General features: G+C 42.9%; 1 protein-coding gene across 1 annotated transcript; it reads right to left on the bottom strand.

The window, feature by feature from the left end:
- Positions 1–348: 348 nt before the first annotated feature.
- On the bottom strand, positions 349–12,182 carry LOC311193139 (origin recognition complex subunit 1-like; the record flags this gene model as incomplete). The annotated part of the gene is made up of 15 exons (XM_084265865.1): positions 349–552; positions 1,867–1,954; positions 3,051–3,217; positions 3,888–3,995; positions 4,751–4,900; positions 5,656–5,763; positions 6,572–6,743; positions 7,219–7,320; positions 7,738–7,844; positions 8,543–8,660; positions 9,350–9,593; positions 10,022–10,184; positions 10,591–10,760; positions 11,608–11,732; positions 12,094–12,182. 15 exons carry the CDS (start codon positions 12,180–12,182, stop codon positions 349–351), a joined length of 2,115 nt encoding a protein of 704 aa, XP_084121991.1.
- Between the last annotated feature and the right edge of the window lie 772 nt (positions 12,183–12,954).

Here is a 12,954-nt window from a genome sequence, read left to right as displayed (position 1 = left end):
CTCAACAAAAGCCACTGAAGAGAAACTACATAAGCTCCAGTGCCACAGACACTGCTAGTGCTAAAAAACTCCTGGGCATGAGCAGTGATGCAAGTAATCAAGTTCCCTCTGCTGAAAGGGAACCAGTTACCAGCACATACAAATATTTAAAAAAATCAAACAGCTTTATTTGAACATCTAAACTGCTTTAACAGAACTAATTTATTAGATTAAAATTACCTAAAAAAATCAAACATCTAAGCAAAGTACTTAACACAAAATACATTTCAACATTTAAATATTATAAATTTAAAAATAAAAACAGACAATATTTAAAATATTTATGAACATTAAAAACTATTAAAAATTCTAACAGATGGTGTGACTGTTGAGTGCAGAGATCAGATCGTCCCGGCTGATGTTCAGGCGCACCCGCATGTCAAGATACTCAGTGCTGGGTCCTGTCAGCAAGAGCCTGCAGGCACTGAGTCTTGAACAAACTGCCATGATGTCAGACACGGTAGGACATGGAATGCCTTCAACTCTGCACAAGGCAACGTGCTGATGGTAGATCTATTGACAAAGAGAGAAGAGGGGACAGGTCATGTTTACCTCCTGCTGCAATCTAACAGGCCAAGGTGAAAAGAAAAAAAAAGCAGCTTCCTTCCCTCCACTTCTATGGGAGGGGAAGGAAAACGAGCTGGGATCTGTTCTGACAAACTGTAGACATGCTGCTCTTCAAGCACAAACTGTGGGAACTTTGTCACCAATTTCAACCCTCTTTTAGTTTTCCTCCATGAACTATGCTGCTTGATATTTTCAGGTACTCATTGATTTTTCCTGTTACAAAGCAAGTTAGGTGGAGGCATGCAGGATTTTCAACCACTTTGTGATCCACACCATGCAGAACATGAGTACAGCTGCACACGTTTCCAATCAGAAGTATTTAGTCCCATTGAAAACCAGGTGGGAGCAGCCAGGTTTTACACCTGGCCTGCACCTTGTCATCATGGGTGGACCATCCAGTGCATAAGAAACTGGTTGAAAGAACATAGACAAAGGGTGGTGGTCAACGAGTCTGTGTCCAGGTGGAGGCTGGTGACAAGCGGGGTCCCCCAGGGGTCTCTCTTGGGACTGGTGCTCTTTAACATCTTTATCAATGACATCGATGATGGAATTGAGTGCACCCTCAGCAAGTTTGCAGATGACACCAAGCTGAGTGCTGTGGTTGACACAACAGAAGAAAGGAAGCCATCCAGAGGGATCTTGACAGGCTGGGAAGGTGGGCCCAGGGGAACCTAATGATGTTCAGCCCTGCGAAGTGTAAGGTCTTGCACTCGGGCCAGAAGAATCCCAGACAGAGATACAGACTGGGAGAAGAGCTCCTGGAGAGAAGCCCAGGGGGACATCATTACAGCCTTTCAGTACCTGAAGGGAGCAGAGAAACAGGAGGGCAATCAACTTTTCAAAAGGGTAGACAACGGCAGGACCAGGGGGAATGGATTAAAGCTGAAGGAAGGAAGGTTTAAATTAGATATTTGGGGGAAGTTTTTTACAGTGATGAGGTGCTGGATCAGGCTGCCAAGAGAGGTGGGGGATGCCACCACCCAAGAGGCATTCAAGGCCAGGTTGCATGGGGCCCTGGGCAATCTTGTGTAGATAAAGGCCTGGAGGTTGGTGGCCCTGCATCTGCAGGGGGGTTGGAGCTCAATGACCCTTGGGTCCCTTCCAACCCAGACCATTCTATGATTCTATGGTCATACTGTCTTCCATCAAATTTTAATGAAACCCCCAAATGTTTAAGTACCTATAACTTCTGTCTCATAATTTTGACAGTGCTCCCCTCTAAGAGGAAAAAACATCAATTACTCTGAAGCACAAACATACCTGGTGCAATGTTGCCTCTTCAAATCCTGTCCTGCAAAACTCGGCTAAAGTGGCTTTCAGGAAGATCTGTTCGTGCAGGGAGGCATTCCTGAAGATCAAAACAGAACAGGCAAAAATCAGTCTGCCAAGTTTAGAACTTCGGAAGCATCAGAGAAGAGTCTGGAAGGGAAATTGCTTGGTAGCCTCACATTTAAATGCAGGGTATTTTTCTACCCGAGAGGGGTACACTACAGCCTGCAGCACTGGCACCACAATACACTGCATTTCACTCCACCTTTCCTGCAGTGTCTCTGAACACATTCCATTCTGTGCATCATACATGTTCTGCCCTGTGCTACCGTCAACTGAGGATTTATGAATTCAATCAACGTGGAGATTTCCAGGCACAACTAACACAGCAAAAGCCCTTCCATAGCCAACAAAGTGTCTTATTTGCAGCCCTGAGGCCCCATGAAGGGGACTCTCTGTCTTTTGACCAGAAACTAGCAAAGTCCTTTACCAGTTCCAGCCTGTGCAAAGCACCGAACAGCAACAAATTCCTCACATGTATTCCTACCACAAACACAACCTGTTTATGTTCAACAAACCACTTCCAATGGGACAGTCTTGCATTCTGCTCACATGTCTGCAGTTGCATCTAAGCAAGCAGAGACAGTGCCAAAAATACACTATGTAGAGGGGGCAAGAGTTGACTCCTCAGGACCTGAGGCCTACACTATGTGTCGCTGTGTCTTCCTCCAGACTAGCTCACAGTCTGCTCCAGAATGCTGAATAGCCAGTAGTGTTTGTAGCTGTGGGCTCCTGAAGAGAGCTTCCAGGTTTAGTTCTAACTGCAAGGAATTGGCACTGGGAAACTGTGTTCAGGGCAATCTATGTACAGTCAGCAGGGACAATTTCCCAGGGAGGAAATTTCACAAGCCCCCTCCTGAGCAGTGCTAACACACTGACATGGAAACATCCTGTAGAAACCTGAACACGTGGTTTCTCTGCCTTGGTTCCCCCTGTCTTTAATTGGGGTTTTTTCTTCCTTTCATTCCAAGCTGTGCTACAAGGCTTGCTTGGGATCCTATTTCCACAACACACAACATATGGCTTATGCTCCCAAAGGGTGCTGACAACAGACTGAATGTTTGTGAAAAAACACCCAGTGAAAAAGACAGAAATTCCTTAGGGATATTTTTTACCTGATGAAATTTATATATGGTGATGAAAACATTTCATCGATGGCTTTTGTTATGTGGACCATCCTGACTTTTTCAGATGTGCTGCTCTGGCCAGCAAATTCACAGATCTCAGTGGCCCTTCTGCAGATGTTCAGGCAACGCCTTGCATCACCAGACAGTGCTGCTACCTGAAAGGAAACACCACAGCTTTGTAGCAGTACTTCCTAGGTGTTGAAGGAAAGAATTAAGCAAGAGTCAACAGACAAAAAACCCCATTCCTGACCACAATGCAGGAGAGCAGTGCTGCTGTGAACTGTATCCTAGATTCTGAATAACAGTCTTACTGATCAAAACCAAGAGAAGCAACTCTCCCTCAACAACACTCCTCCCTAATGGGGTCATCAGAAATTCAAAACTCAACTTTTTTCTATAAACAAAGAAGTCATGAGGTTAAAAGAAAAAAACCCCACAACACAAAACACACACTCACAAAATTCCATGTGAGCAGTATAGTATAGTGAAGTTACATTTCCATGTCCCTGAATCTTTATAGTTACCATAAATTTCTGAATCTAAATACACTTGTGGTTTACAGTTTAGTAGAGCTATGAATGTTCACTGGCCTAGTGCTCCCAGTAGATGCTGATAACCTATAAAAGACCTGCAACCCAGCTGAAGCAAAGAATGAGAAATCCTCTACAAAATCTTATTGAAAGTTATTTTTCCAGACTTTTCTGAAGAAAATCATACTAGAAAAAAAAAAAAGCTCTGCCACGGAGCTCTCCCCTGCTGCCTGCCTTGCTCCTTACCTAATACAACACAAAGGACAAACAGGACAAGCATCTGTCCTCTGCTTACCAGCTGAACTGCATCCTCGTCAAACACATTGATGTTCTCCAGTCTGGATAAAATAATTTCTTCTAATTCTCTGCAGCTGTAAGGCTCAAAGGGCATTCTGGTGAAGCACTGGAGGAAATAATACAATACAGTGAGAAGCAGTTGTACTGCATTTGTTTCCAACTATTTACACTTATTTGTTTAATACAATAACAGCAGAAGCTATGAAAAGGCATCTCTTATGTAAAAGTCTTCTTTCTTGGGACTCTATGGACTCAGCAGATATGCCAGTTTAGTGGCTGGGGGGGAAGAAGCAATTCACACACTGTAGAACTAGCTGAGTCACAGAAGGATGGAGGCACTGAGCACTGTTTCTGCAAATGTGATAGAGACCACCTAGGAAAAACAGTTTCAACCCAGGTGTAGAGTGCATCCAACCTCCTATCCTAAGGTATCCAACAAGGAAAACCTACCAGCTGATTCTGGCAAGGGGAACGTACTAACTAGGTGCCTGGGATGAGAAAGGAAAGAGGAAGGGAATGCAGAAGAGAATTCTTCCCAACTAGAGAGCAAGCGGCTTATCCACAAGGCACAGCATGTCATTATCCAGATCTTAATATGCTTAAAAAGACATCTGCATCTTCACTGATCCTTACAAGAACACATGTACTGAGACAGCCAAACATCAGATGAGCAAGATGGCTCCTGAACTTACTCTGCAAGACTGACACGTTTGTTACTGACCCTCTGCAGAGGGCATTCTAAAAGCGTTGAGCCACCTCTGATGGAACCAGTCCTACCTTTATCCTGGATTACTTCTGACTGCACACAATATCTAAGCTCTTCTCATTTTATAGCACAGCAACAAAATTCCTAGGACATACCACCCTGCTGGCTACTCTGTTCAGCATCATTCTGTCTGGCAAGTCCGTGGTGTTGGCAATGGCCAAGACGATTAACTTCGAGTGCTTCCAAGATGGCCAGTCAAATAAATTGTACAAAACATCCTGTTTCTGGGTCCACAGAAGATCAAGCTGCAGAGACAGGAAGAGAAGCATCAGAGTGACCAAGAAGGGTCTGATATTTACAGCACCTGATGGGGGCTGAGAGCTAGCTCTGCCAAAGACAACTTCCTACGGGATGCCCAACAAGCTGTCCCCACTCTGTTTCTTTTATCAATCTACTGGGAAGTCCACAGTTGCAGAATCAGGGCTCTAATCCCTTGTGGAAAAGCACAGTCCTAACTAGATGCTTCAACAGTACTATTCACAGCAGAGTGATTACAGATCTGTGGTTTTTAAACACTACTGGGACATTAATACTGCATCCAACAAGATTAAAAAGACCCTCTTCCATGTGAGGAGCTGCATCAGCTTACAAAACAAAAAATTAAGGGTCCATCTTTTGATTACTGAACATACCACATGTTCCAAAACCAGACAAGACTTATTTTCACTGTGACTTTTCTGACTGGAAAAGCATCAGTTTCTAGACAAAATACACCTGAATTCTATGGTCTTGAGGACTTGGCATAACTCATTCTGTGACTTGGACCAAAGCAAAATATCAAACCAATGTGAAATCCAAGGCAGAGAACAATCTGGCAACAGGACATTTGCCCATTTAAGTTCAGTTTCCTAGGAAGGCTAAGATGACCCTTTTGCATGTCTTCTCACATAAGACCATTTATTCCTTTTACGTCCCATATGGTGCAGTCCAAGCAGGTCTTTTTCCACCCACCAAAACCTCATTTCTTAGAGGACTTCAAGGAAAGAAATAAAGGTCTCACCTCATCTACTACCAGCACCGTGGCCCTTCTGTTTGTTCCAGGTGTACTGAAGAGTTTTGCCAACAGTGCTGCGGCATGGGCTGCTGTCACTCGCTGACCTGTCAGGGACTGGACAAGGATTCAACTTGTTGCAGGTTAATCACATCACAACACTGGAAATAAGAAGAAGTTTAACCCCTATTTGGTTTTAGCTACTCTCCAACAATCAACACAGAAGGCCATTAGTATTTCCTGCAGGTTGTCTTACACATAGATTTAGTACAAAACCCTGAGCCTGGTCTCAGGAGGTCTCTGAACTTAGCATGCTTCCAGGGAGTCTCTGAATGCAAAACCTTAGTCAGTGACAAGAACAGTCTGACTTCAGTCATCTTGGACTCCCATTAAAATATTAATGAATCCTCATCGGGATACAGAACCACATTTACTGAGCTGAAGCTGGAGCATGACAATAATGTCCAGTCTATACTTGTTTCACGTTTGCAATTCAGTCAGGACAGCCTGAATCAATCATTCAAAAGAGATTCCAGAGGTTCCTAATTCCACAGCTCTGGAACTGGGCATCCAACCCACCTCTCACTTCCAGAGTTCTGATCTCTAACTTTTTCAACAGACGTGCAGAAAGTTAGAGAAGCGGAAAATATACAAAGAATCTGGTTTAGATTTATCATTTTTGTTAAAATGAAGTGAGTGTAATAAACCAGCCAGCCACTGCAGCTGAAAGGAAAACAGTTTAAAGAGTAGGTCTTGGCCTTCATTATTTTTTAGCCTGCTCTAAGAGAAAAGCATAGTGTCTCTCTGCTCTACTACTTGGTCGTCCTGATGTGTTAATTGAATCCTGTAACACATCAGGGATCTGATGGCAAAGCATAAGATTTGTTCCTTCTAACCTCAGAGCCACTGAAGAAGCTTTACTTACCTCTACTAACTGCACATAGAATTCATGTGGGTCAGTTAACTTCATGCCATTAATCTCTACAAGCTGGAATGATGGGATGCAATCATCTTCCACAGCTTGCTCAAGACAGCGAATGGCCTCCTCAACAGTTGCAGTTTTACCAGTTCCAGGCATTCCAGTGATGTACATACACCTACAACAGGAGAAAACCTTGTCAGCAACCTAACAAAAATGATGACACTCCAAGGACTGATTAGCTGCATGTCCTGGGCTCTGAGAACAGCCTTCAATGCTACTCTCTCACATCAGGCAATTCCTTATCTTTCAGGGACTTCATCTGCAGACTGGGACACATAGAACATTGGAGGATCCCGAGAATTTTTATTAGGGAAACGGTTAGCAACCTGGAAAACTTTATCAATGTCATTTATCTCTCTGTTTTCCCAGACAACGAAAATTAATTCATTAATTTGGCCTTTAATTGGAATCTGTAAGCCAATCTCATTTCTATTCTCAACCCTTCTTAATGAAGAAAAGGAACAGGAATATTCAACTGGGAGCTGCCAAATGACAGGAAGTTTTTAATTCAAAGTAGTGTTGCTTGTCTGACTGCTGTTAATGTCACAGGTAGATGTGATCTCACTCATGGTCTCCATCAACAAACTCACCCTCCTGTACCATCAACAAGATTGCTCTCCACAAATGTATAGATACTCTGCAATTCCTCCTCACGACAAGGCAGAGATTCTGGGACAGCAGAAACATGCAGCCTGTTAATTGAAAAAGAAAAAGAACATTTGTTTCCACTGTGAAGATCTACAGTATCTGTAAAGCTTTGTCACACACCCAGAGAAGGCAGACAGTATTCGTTTACAACCTAAAGCTAACAAGAAAGGAGCTTTGTCTTCCTGATGTTGCACAGAAGGCAGATACTTAATTCTGAAGAATTCAGCGTGGACTGGTTCTAAGAATCTGAAATTGTAAAAGTGGTAACAGAAATATTACTAATATTTGTAGATCTAATATCACACTGCAAACACAGAAATGCCATTCTGGTATCAAAACACCATGCATTGTTACCAAATTGATTCAGTATGGTAAAGATGACATTTCCCTGATTCAGCACAGCCCACTGCTATGCCCATCTGATGCCAAGAAGATGATTTCCTCCCCTGAGCACACGTTACCTTAGTCTGGCTTCTGCCAGCAGACTGGCTGCGTTCTGTACAGCAGGGCTGTGCCTGGATGTTTCAGGAGCTGCATTTGGAGATGTCCTGGGTGGTACTGGGAAGGACTGCAAAGAGAAGTTACAACCTCAGATTCTCTATACACAGCAGTTCCTACTGTCGACTGGTTGTACATACAATTTCCTGAAACCTTGCTAATGCACAAAGATCCCCCATGCCAGAGAACAAGGTGAGGAGAAGGTCTTTACAAACAAAAAAGCCACCTTAATGATTCCTCCTTGTTGTTCCTCTCCTATGCGACTTCTGGGTTAGATATTTCATAAACACAGGGTAAAAATTGGCCTTGACAACACGAACCTGACCACAAGCAGAAACCAGCCTTAATGACCGAGGCCTGACGTGCTGTAGCCTGGCACCCCACCTCCACCAGCAGCCAGGACACTGTGAGAAACTGCCAGCCACACTCTCTTTGCTGTGGTCACGAACACTGTCGAGCACCCCTCTTGTGCTGGCAAGCATCTGCACACTGGTGGGCCTTCAATAACCAGGACAATTCTGCCAAGCGTAAGATTACTCTGATGGCATTAGACACACATCCAACATTTTCCCTGTTTTCTGGTCAACAGTGTCTTAACAGTCCCAACACACAAGTGTTTTACAGGCGTGGAACCTATTCGTACCAAACATCAATCAAGATTTAATTAACAGGGAAGAGCATCAGATACATGACTTTAGTACACAGCCATCCAAGCATTCAAATAAGTGACTTAGCAAGCATAAAAATAGCTCTTTGATGGAACCTTACATGTTTCTTTTCTGGTATATACTGTCTGTCATCGTCTTCTTCCCAGTCACTCGAGTAAGAGGTATCCGAGCTAGATGGAGAATACTCCTCCTGTTTAATATTGACTGCATTCAATATGCTATGAGAAACAGAAATAACAAGAGGTAAAAAGCCCCATCAAACATACAGCTCTACACACTACAGAGTGTAATTTGATACATTTTCAGCTTTTTCACTAATTTCTGTCATCAGAAAGTCAACATGTTTTCCACTTGAGCTGTTACTTTCCCATGGCTGTTTCAAAGCCATGACTAGTTTAAAGGGGGTTCCTTTTCTGACAAACACCGTTTCCCAACGTAAGAAGTTTCTGCCCACACTGCAACTCAGGTGTATGTCTACAACCATTTGCATTTTACTAAGAAGCTAAACAAACTATGCAGTTTTCAAGGTATAAATAGTAATTGAAGACCCTTTCTTCTGCCCCAGCATGAAATACTATATACAGTTGTCATGAGAACTCTCACGAGGCCAATCACATCCCTTGTTATGGTTCAGCCCATCTCCACAGCTGTCACAAGCCGGGCACGTTTAAGCCTGTAGGGCAGGTACTGCAGGGAAGCAGGTTTATATCCATCTTAATGAGTACCAACTATCACGATGAAGATGGATTCAAATTCCTTTCCTGTCATGCCCACACCTTCTCCCAGTGATCTCCACAGGCAAAATGTGGTTCAGAGAGAATTCACCTGCTTTTCTCTAGAAAAGGGCCCTTTAAGAGACCTACAAGAAATCCCATACAAAGATAATTATAAAAAGGCTATCACTTACTTTACAGTGTTCGCTTTCACATCCAGATCCTTGGATTTATCACTAAACCTCTGCCATTCCTCCGCAATATAGAACATGGATGCTGACTTATCATTGGGACAAGGAATTTTTGATGGTGAGCTTAAAATGCCAGTGAAATTCATTTTTCTTTTCCTAGGTGGTGATTTTAAAGGTGCTACAACATCCTGGGCAGCATCCAAAACTTCAGATCCCTGGAGCTGGCTTTCACGAGATCTTGTGGGACCTAAGAAACAGAGCCAAAGGAACTGTTGTCAAGCGTAGGTATGGCTGGTTTGGTTAACTTTCAGAAGACACAGTACAAATGCCTCAGGGGCTGTCATTTCAATGAAAGGAGATGGCATTCACTAGACTCCAGAACAAGGAACTGCAGACACACAGAAGGCATAAGACACTCCCTCTAAAAACATGACTACATACCATACAAACTGATTTCTTCCAACCCACCTACATCACTTACAACTTTACTAGGGCTACAAGTTGAAAATATGGCAGGTGAGAAAGGATTAACAGGAGCATTCAACCAGCCCAAGGTGATGGACCTAAAAATACCAGTGCTGAATATTATCACAGTTTCAACTCCACAAAACCAAGAGGCATAAAACATATTACATTCAAAACTACCAAAAGGACCAAGTATTGCCCTATACATACTGTTTAACTGGTCTAGTCCTTCCTCATCAGATCCTTTCAGCTTCCAGAATACGTCTGGGGTCAAATCCTTAAAAAACCTCCCATCCCAAGACTGTTTTATATAGAAAGTGTCTGTCTTGTTTAAAGCAACAGGTAACTCCTCCCACGGATGTAGTGGCACTACCTGTAAAAACAGAGAAGACAAAACCACACATCTAGGTTACCGTTTAGTGTTGATCCAGCATTCAGCTATTTTCTAATCACTGATAATCTTATTATTGCAACTCATTACTTAGGGCAACACCTTCAACCTAGGTTTACACGAGCATCAGTTCACTGCACTACCGACTCCCATCACAATCCTGCCTGCCATGCAAGCCTCTACATGAGCTGGCTGCCAATACCTGAAGTCATTTGGGGATGGAGGAAAGACAAAATATCAACACTTTCAAGCTATCTTATGTTAACTGCATGAAGAAATATACATCCCAGGTTTAGTTTGGGAGGGAAAAGAGTAGCTGCACTGTTCTGTTCTTCTTTGCAAATTGTTTCTTGCTTCCCTCTATGCGTGGAGGGGCTGCAGTACGTACCGTTACGGTTTTAATAATGGTCTCCAAAGCTATATCAACGTTATAGCCAGGAGTTTCATCATAAAACACTTCCTGGGGATCAACTGTTCTTTTAAGCTGTTTCCGTTGGTTTTCAGGGATGTCTGTGAAGCGAGAGAACCACTGCACAACCGCATGTTTTTGTTGGGCATCTGTAACAACAACAACACAAGTCACTGAACATTAAGGATTGTAGCCTGTCACAAACAGTTATTCCCACATCTCAATGACTTTAGCTGAAACATACGTGTGTTTGACAAATTTCTTGAAGATACAGAAAAAAAGGAAAATCTTGTTTTCAAGGAAGCTTTAGGGGTTTCATATGGGCATGAAAAGAATCAATACAATACGTGTTCTTTAGTAAACAAATAAGCAGAAGTACATTTTTGTCTAAAACCAGTTTTTTAAAACCCTGAAAATATTGTTATGGCCCAAAACAAACAACAAAAACAGTTCAGAGGAATGTAACATAGCTAACAAATCATTTCTAATGCAAACTCAGTCCTTGTAGCACTCACTTGCCAGGATTTATCTTTTTCCTTCATCTATAAGCAAGTAGTTCTACACGGGACCGAAATCATGAGCCTCAATTTATTCAGCCCTGGACCAAAAGGTTAAGCTCCCTGATGGATAATAACATGTAGGTTCCAGGGCTGCAGTACTCTTGCTACATTTGGATTCTCTAAGCTCTGAATAAAGCACAAGCTCATGCTGTCATCTCAAGGGCCATTTCTTTTCAATTAGACAACTAAAAAAAATGCTTGCAAAAACGGATGAATGCATTTAGGCTTTCTGTTTATCTATCAAATTTAGTTTAAATTAGCCATCAGCCCCAAATATTTGGGGAGGATATGAATGCAGATGCCGTGATTACCAAAGCCTAAATTCCTTAATAAATTAGGCCAGTGATATGGGGTTATGGGCTAAATACTGCTAAATAAATACTGCTAAAACATTTGTATAGTTCTCAGATGGGAGGTTATTTTTAATTTCTCTTACCATCTTCATATAAATTCAGGAGTTGTGCCACATAAGGTTGATCTGGATTCTCTGCTTCTACTAGAACAAAATCACCAAGGTGGATACGGGTTGATTTTCTGGTTAGTTCCCATTTAATGAATCCCCTAGAAAGTGAAGCATACACACAGATTAGCAGGATGGAATATTCTTTAGTATTCACAGAACAGTAAAGCTGATGACCTCTCAATCTTAGAGCTAGATATGCTCCCTCTTACAAAGCCTACAGTTGAGTTTCACCATTAAAACCTTTCCTATTTATTTCAGACAGTTAAAACTTTTTAGACATGATGTAATTTCTAATTCTAGAGCTCGGTGACATTCTTGTTATGCACATACAATGTCACGATACAATGCTCAAAACCTTACTCATATTCTTGCTGTCACATTAACCTAAACGATTGCAAAAAGGTAAAGACACCTTCACTGACTCAGTTTCCCTGCGCAAATCAGAAAGAAGTTATTTACTTGTACTGGAAAGTCCTCGGTGTGCTGACTGAGCGGGTGCATTTTCCATACCAGGCATAGTCAATTCTGCTTATCTGGTGGGTGCTCATGATTCACAAGGAAGAGCTAAAAGAAACAAGCAATTTCAAAATTACTATTCAAAAATAAAAGCAGGGAAAGGATCAAGATGGCCAAACACACAGAAATTGCATCAATTCTTTCAGTGCCTATGAAGAACGTAGCATCCATGGGTTAATTCAGAGAAGTCTGCCTCCCCCAAAGCCTCCAGGCCTCTCCTCTCAGGGAGGAGGATGAAGGTAGCAGAATGTTCTTCACACACACACGACACACACACACATACACAGCTGGACTAACACATGCCATTCTCTCCTTACCAGCTACTTCGCTTATTCACACAGACACAAGGCTTCCATACCTTGTTTTATCACTCAGTCTCTGCTCATACCTCACGCAGCCCTGATGCTTCCCTGTGCTCACCGACCACCAGCTGCCGTACCCAGGGCACACTGCCGGACCCTTTAGAATCACAGACTCCACACAGGGCCAGCCAAATCACAGCATGGCACTGAGCACATCGTCCAGATGCTTCCTGAACTCAGTCAGGCTGGGGGCTGTGACCACTCAACTGGGGAGCCTGTGCCGATCCCTCTCAGTAAGAACCTCTTCCAAATACCCAACCTAAACCTCCCCTTTCGCAGCTGCATGCTGTTCCCTCAGCTTCTATCACAGGTCACTAGAGAGAGGAGATCGGTCCCTGCCCCTTCGCTCCCCCTCATCAGAAAGCCACAGACCACCATGAGGTCTCCCCTCAGCCTCCTCTTCTGCAGGTTGAGCAAACCCAGGCACTTCAGCCTCTTCTCA

This window comes from Gallinula chloropus (genome assembly GCF_964237585.1).
Source record: "Gallinula chloropus genome assembly, chromosome: 6".
NCBI classification, from domain to species: Eukaryota; Metazoa; Chordata; class Aves; order Gruiformes; family Rallidae; genus Gallinula; species Gallinula chloropus.
The sequence above is the reverse complement of the archived record's forward strand: the minus strand, read 5'-3'. Positions and strand labels throughout refer to the sequence as shown.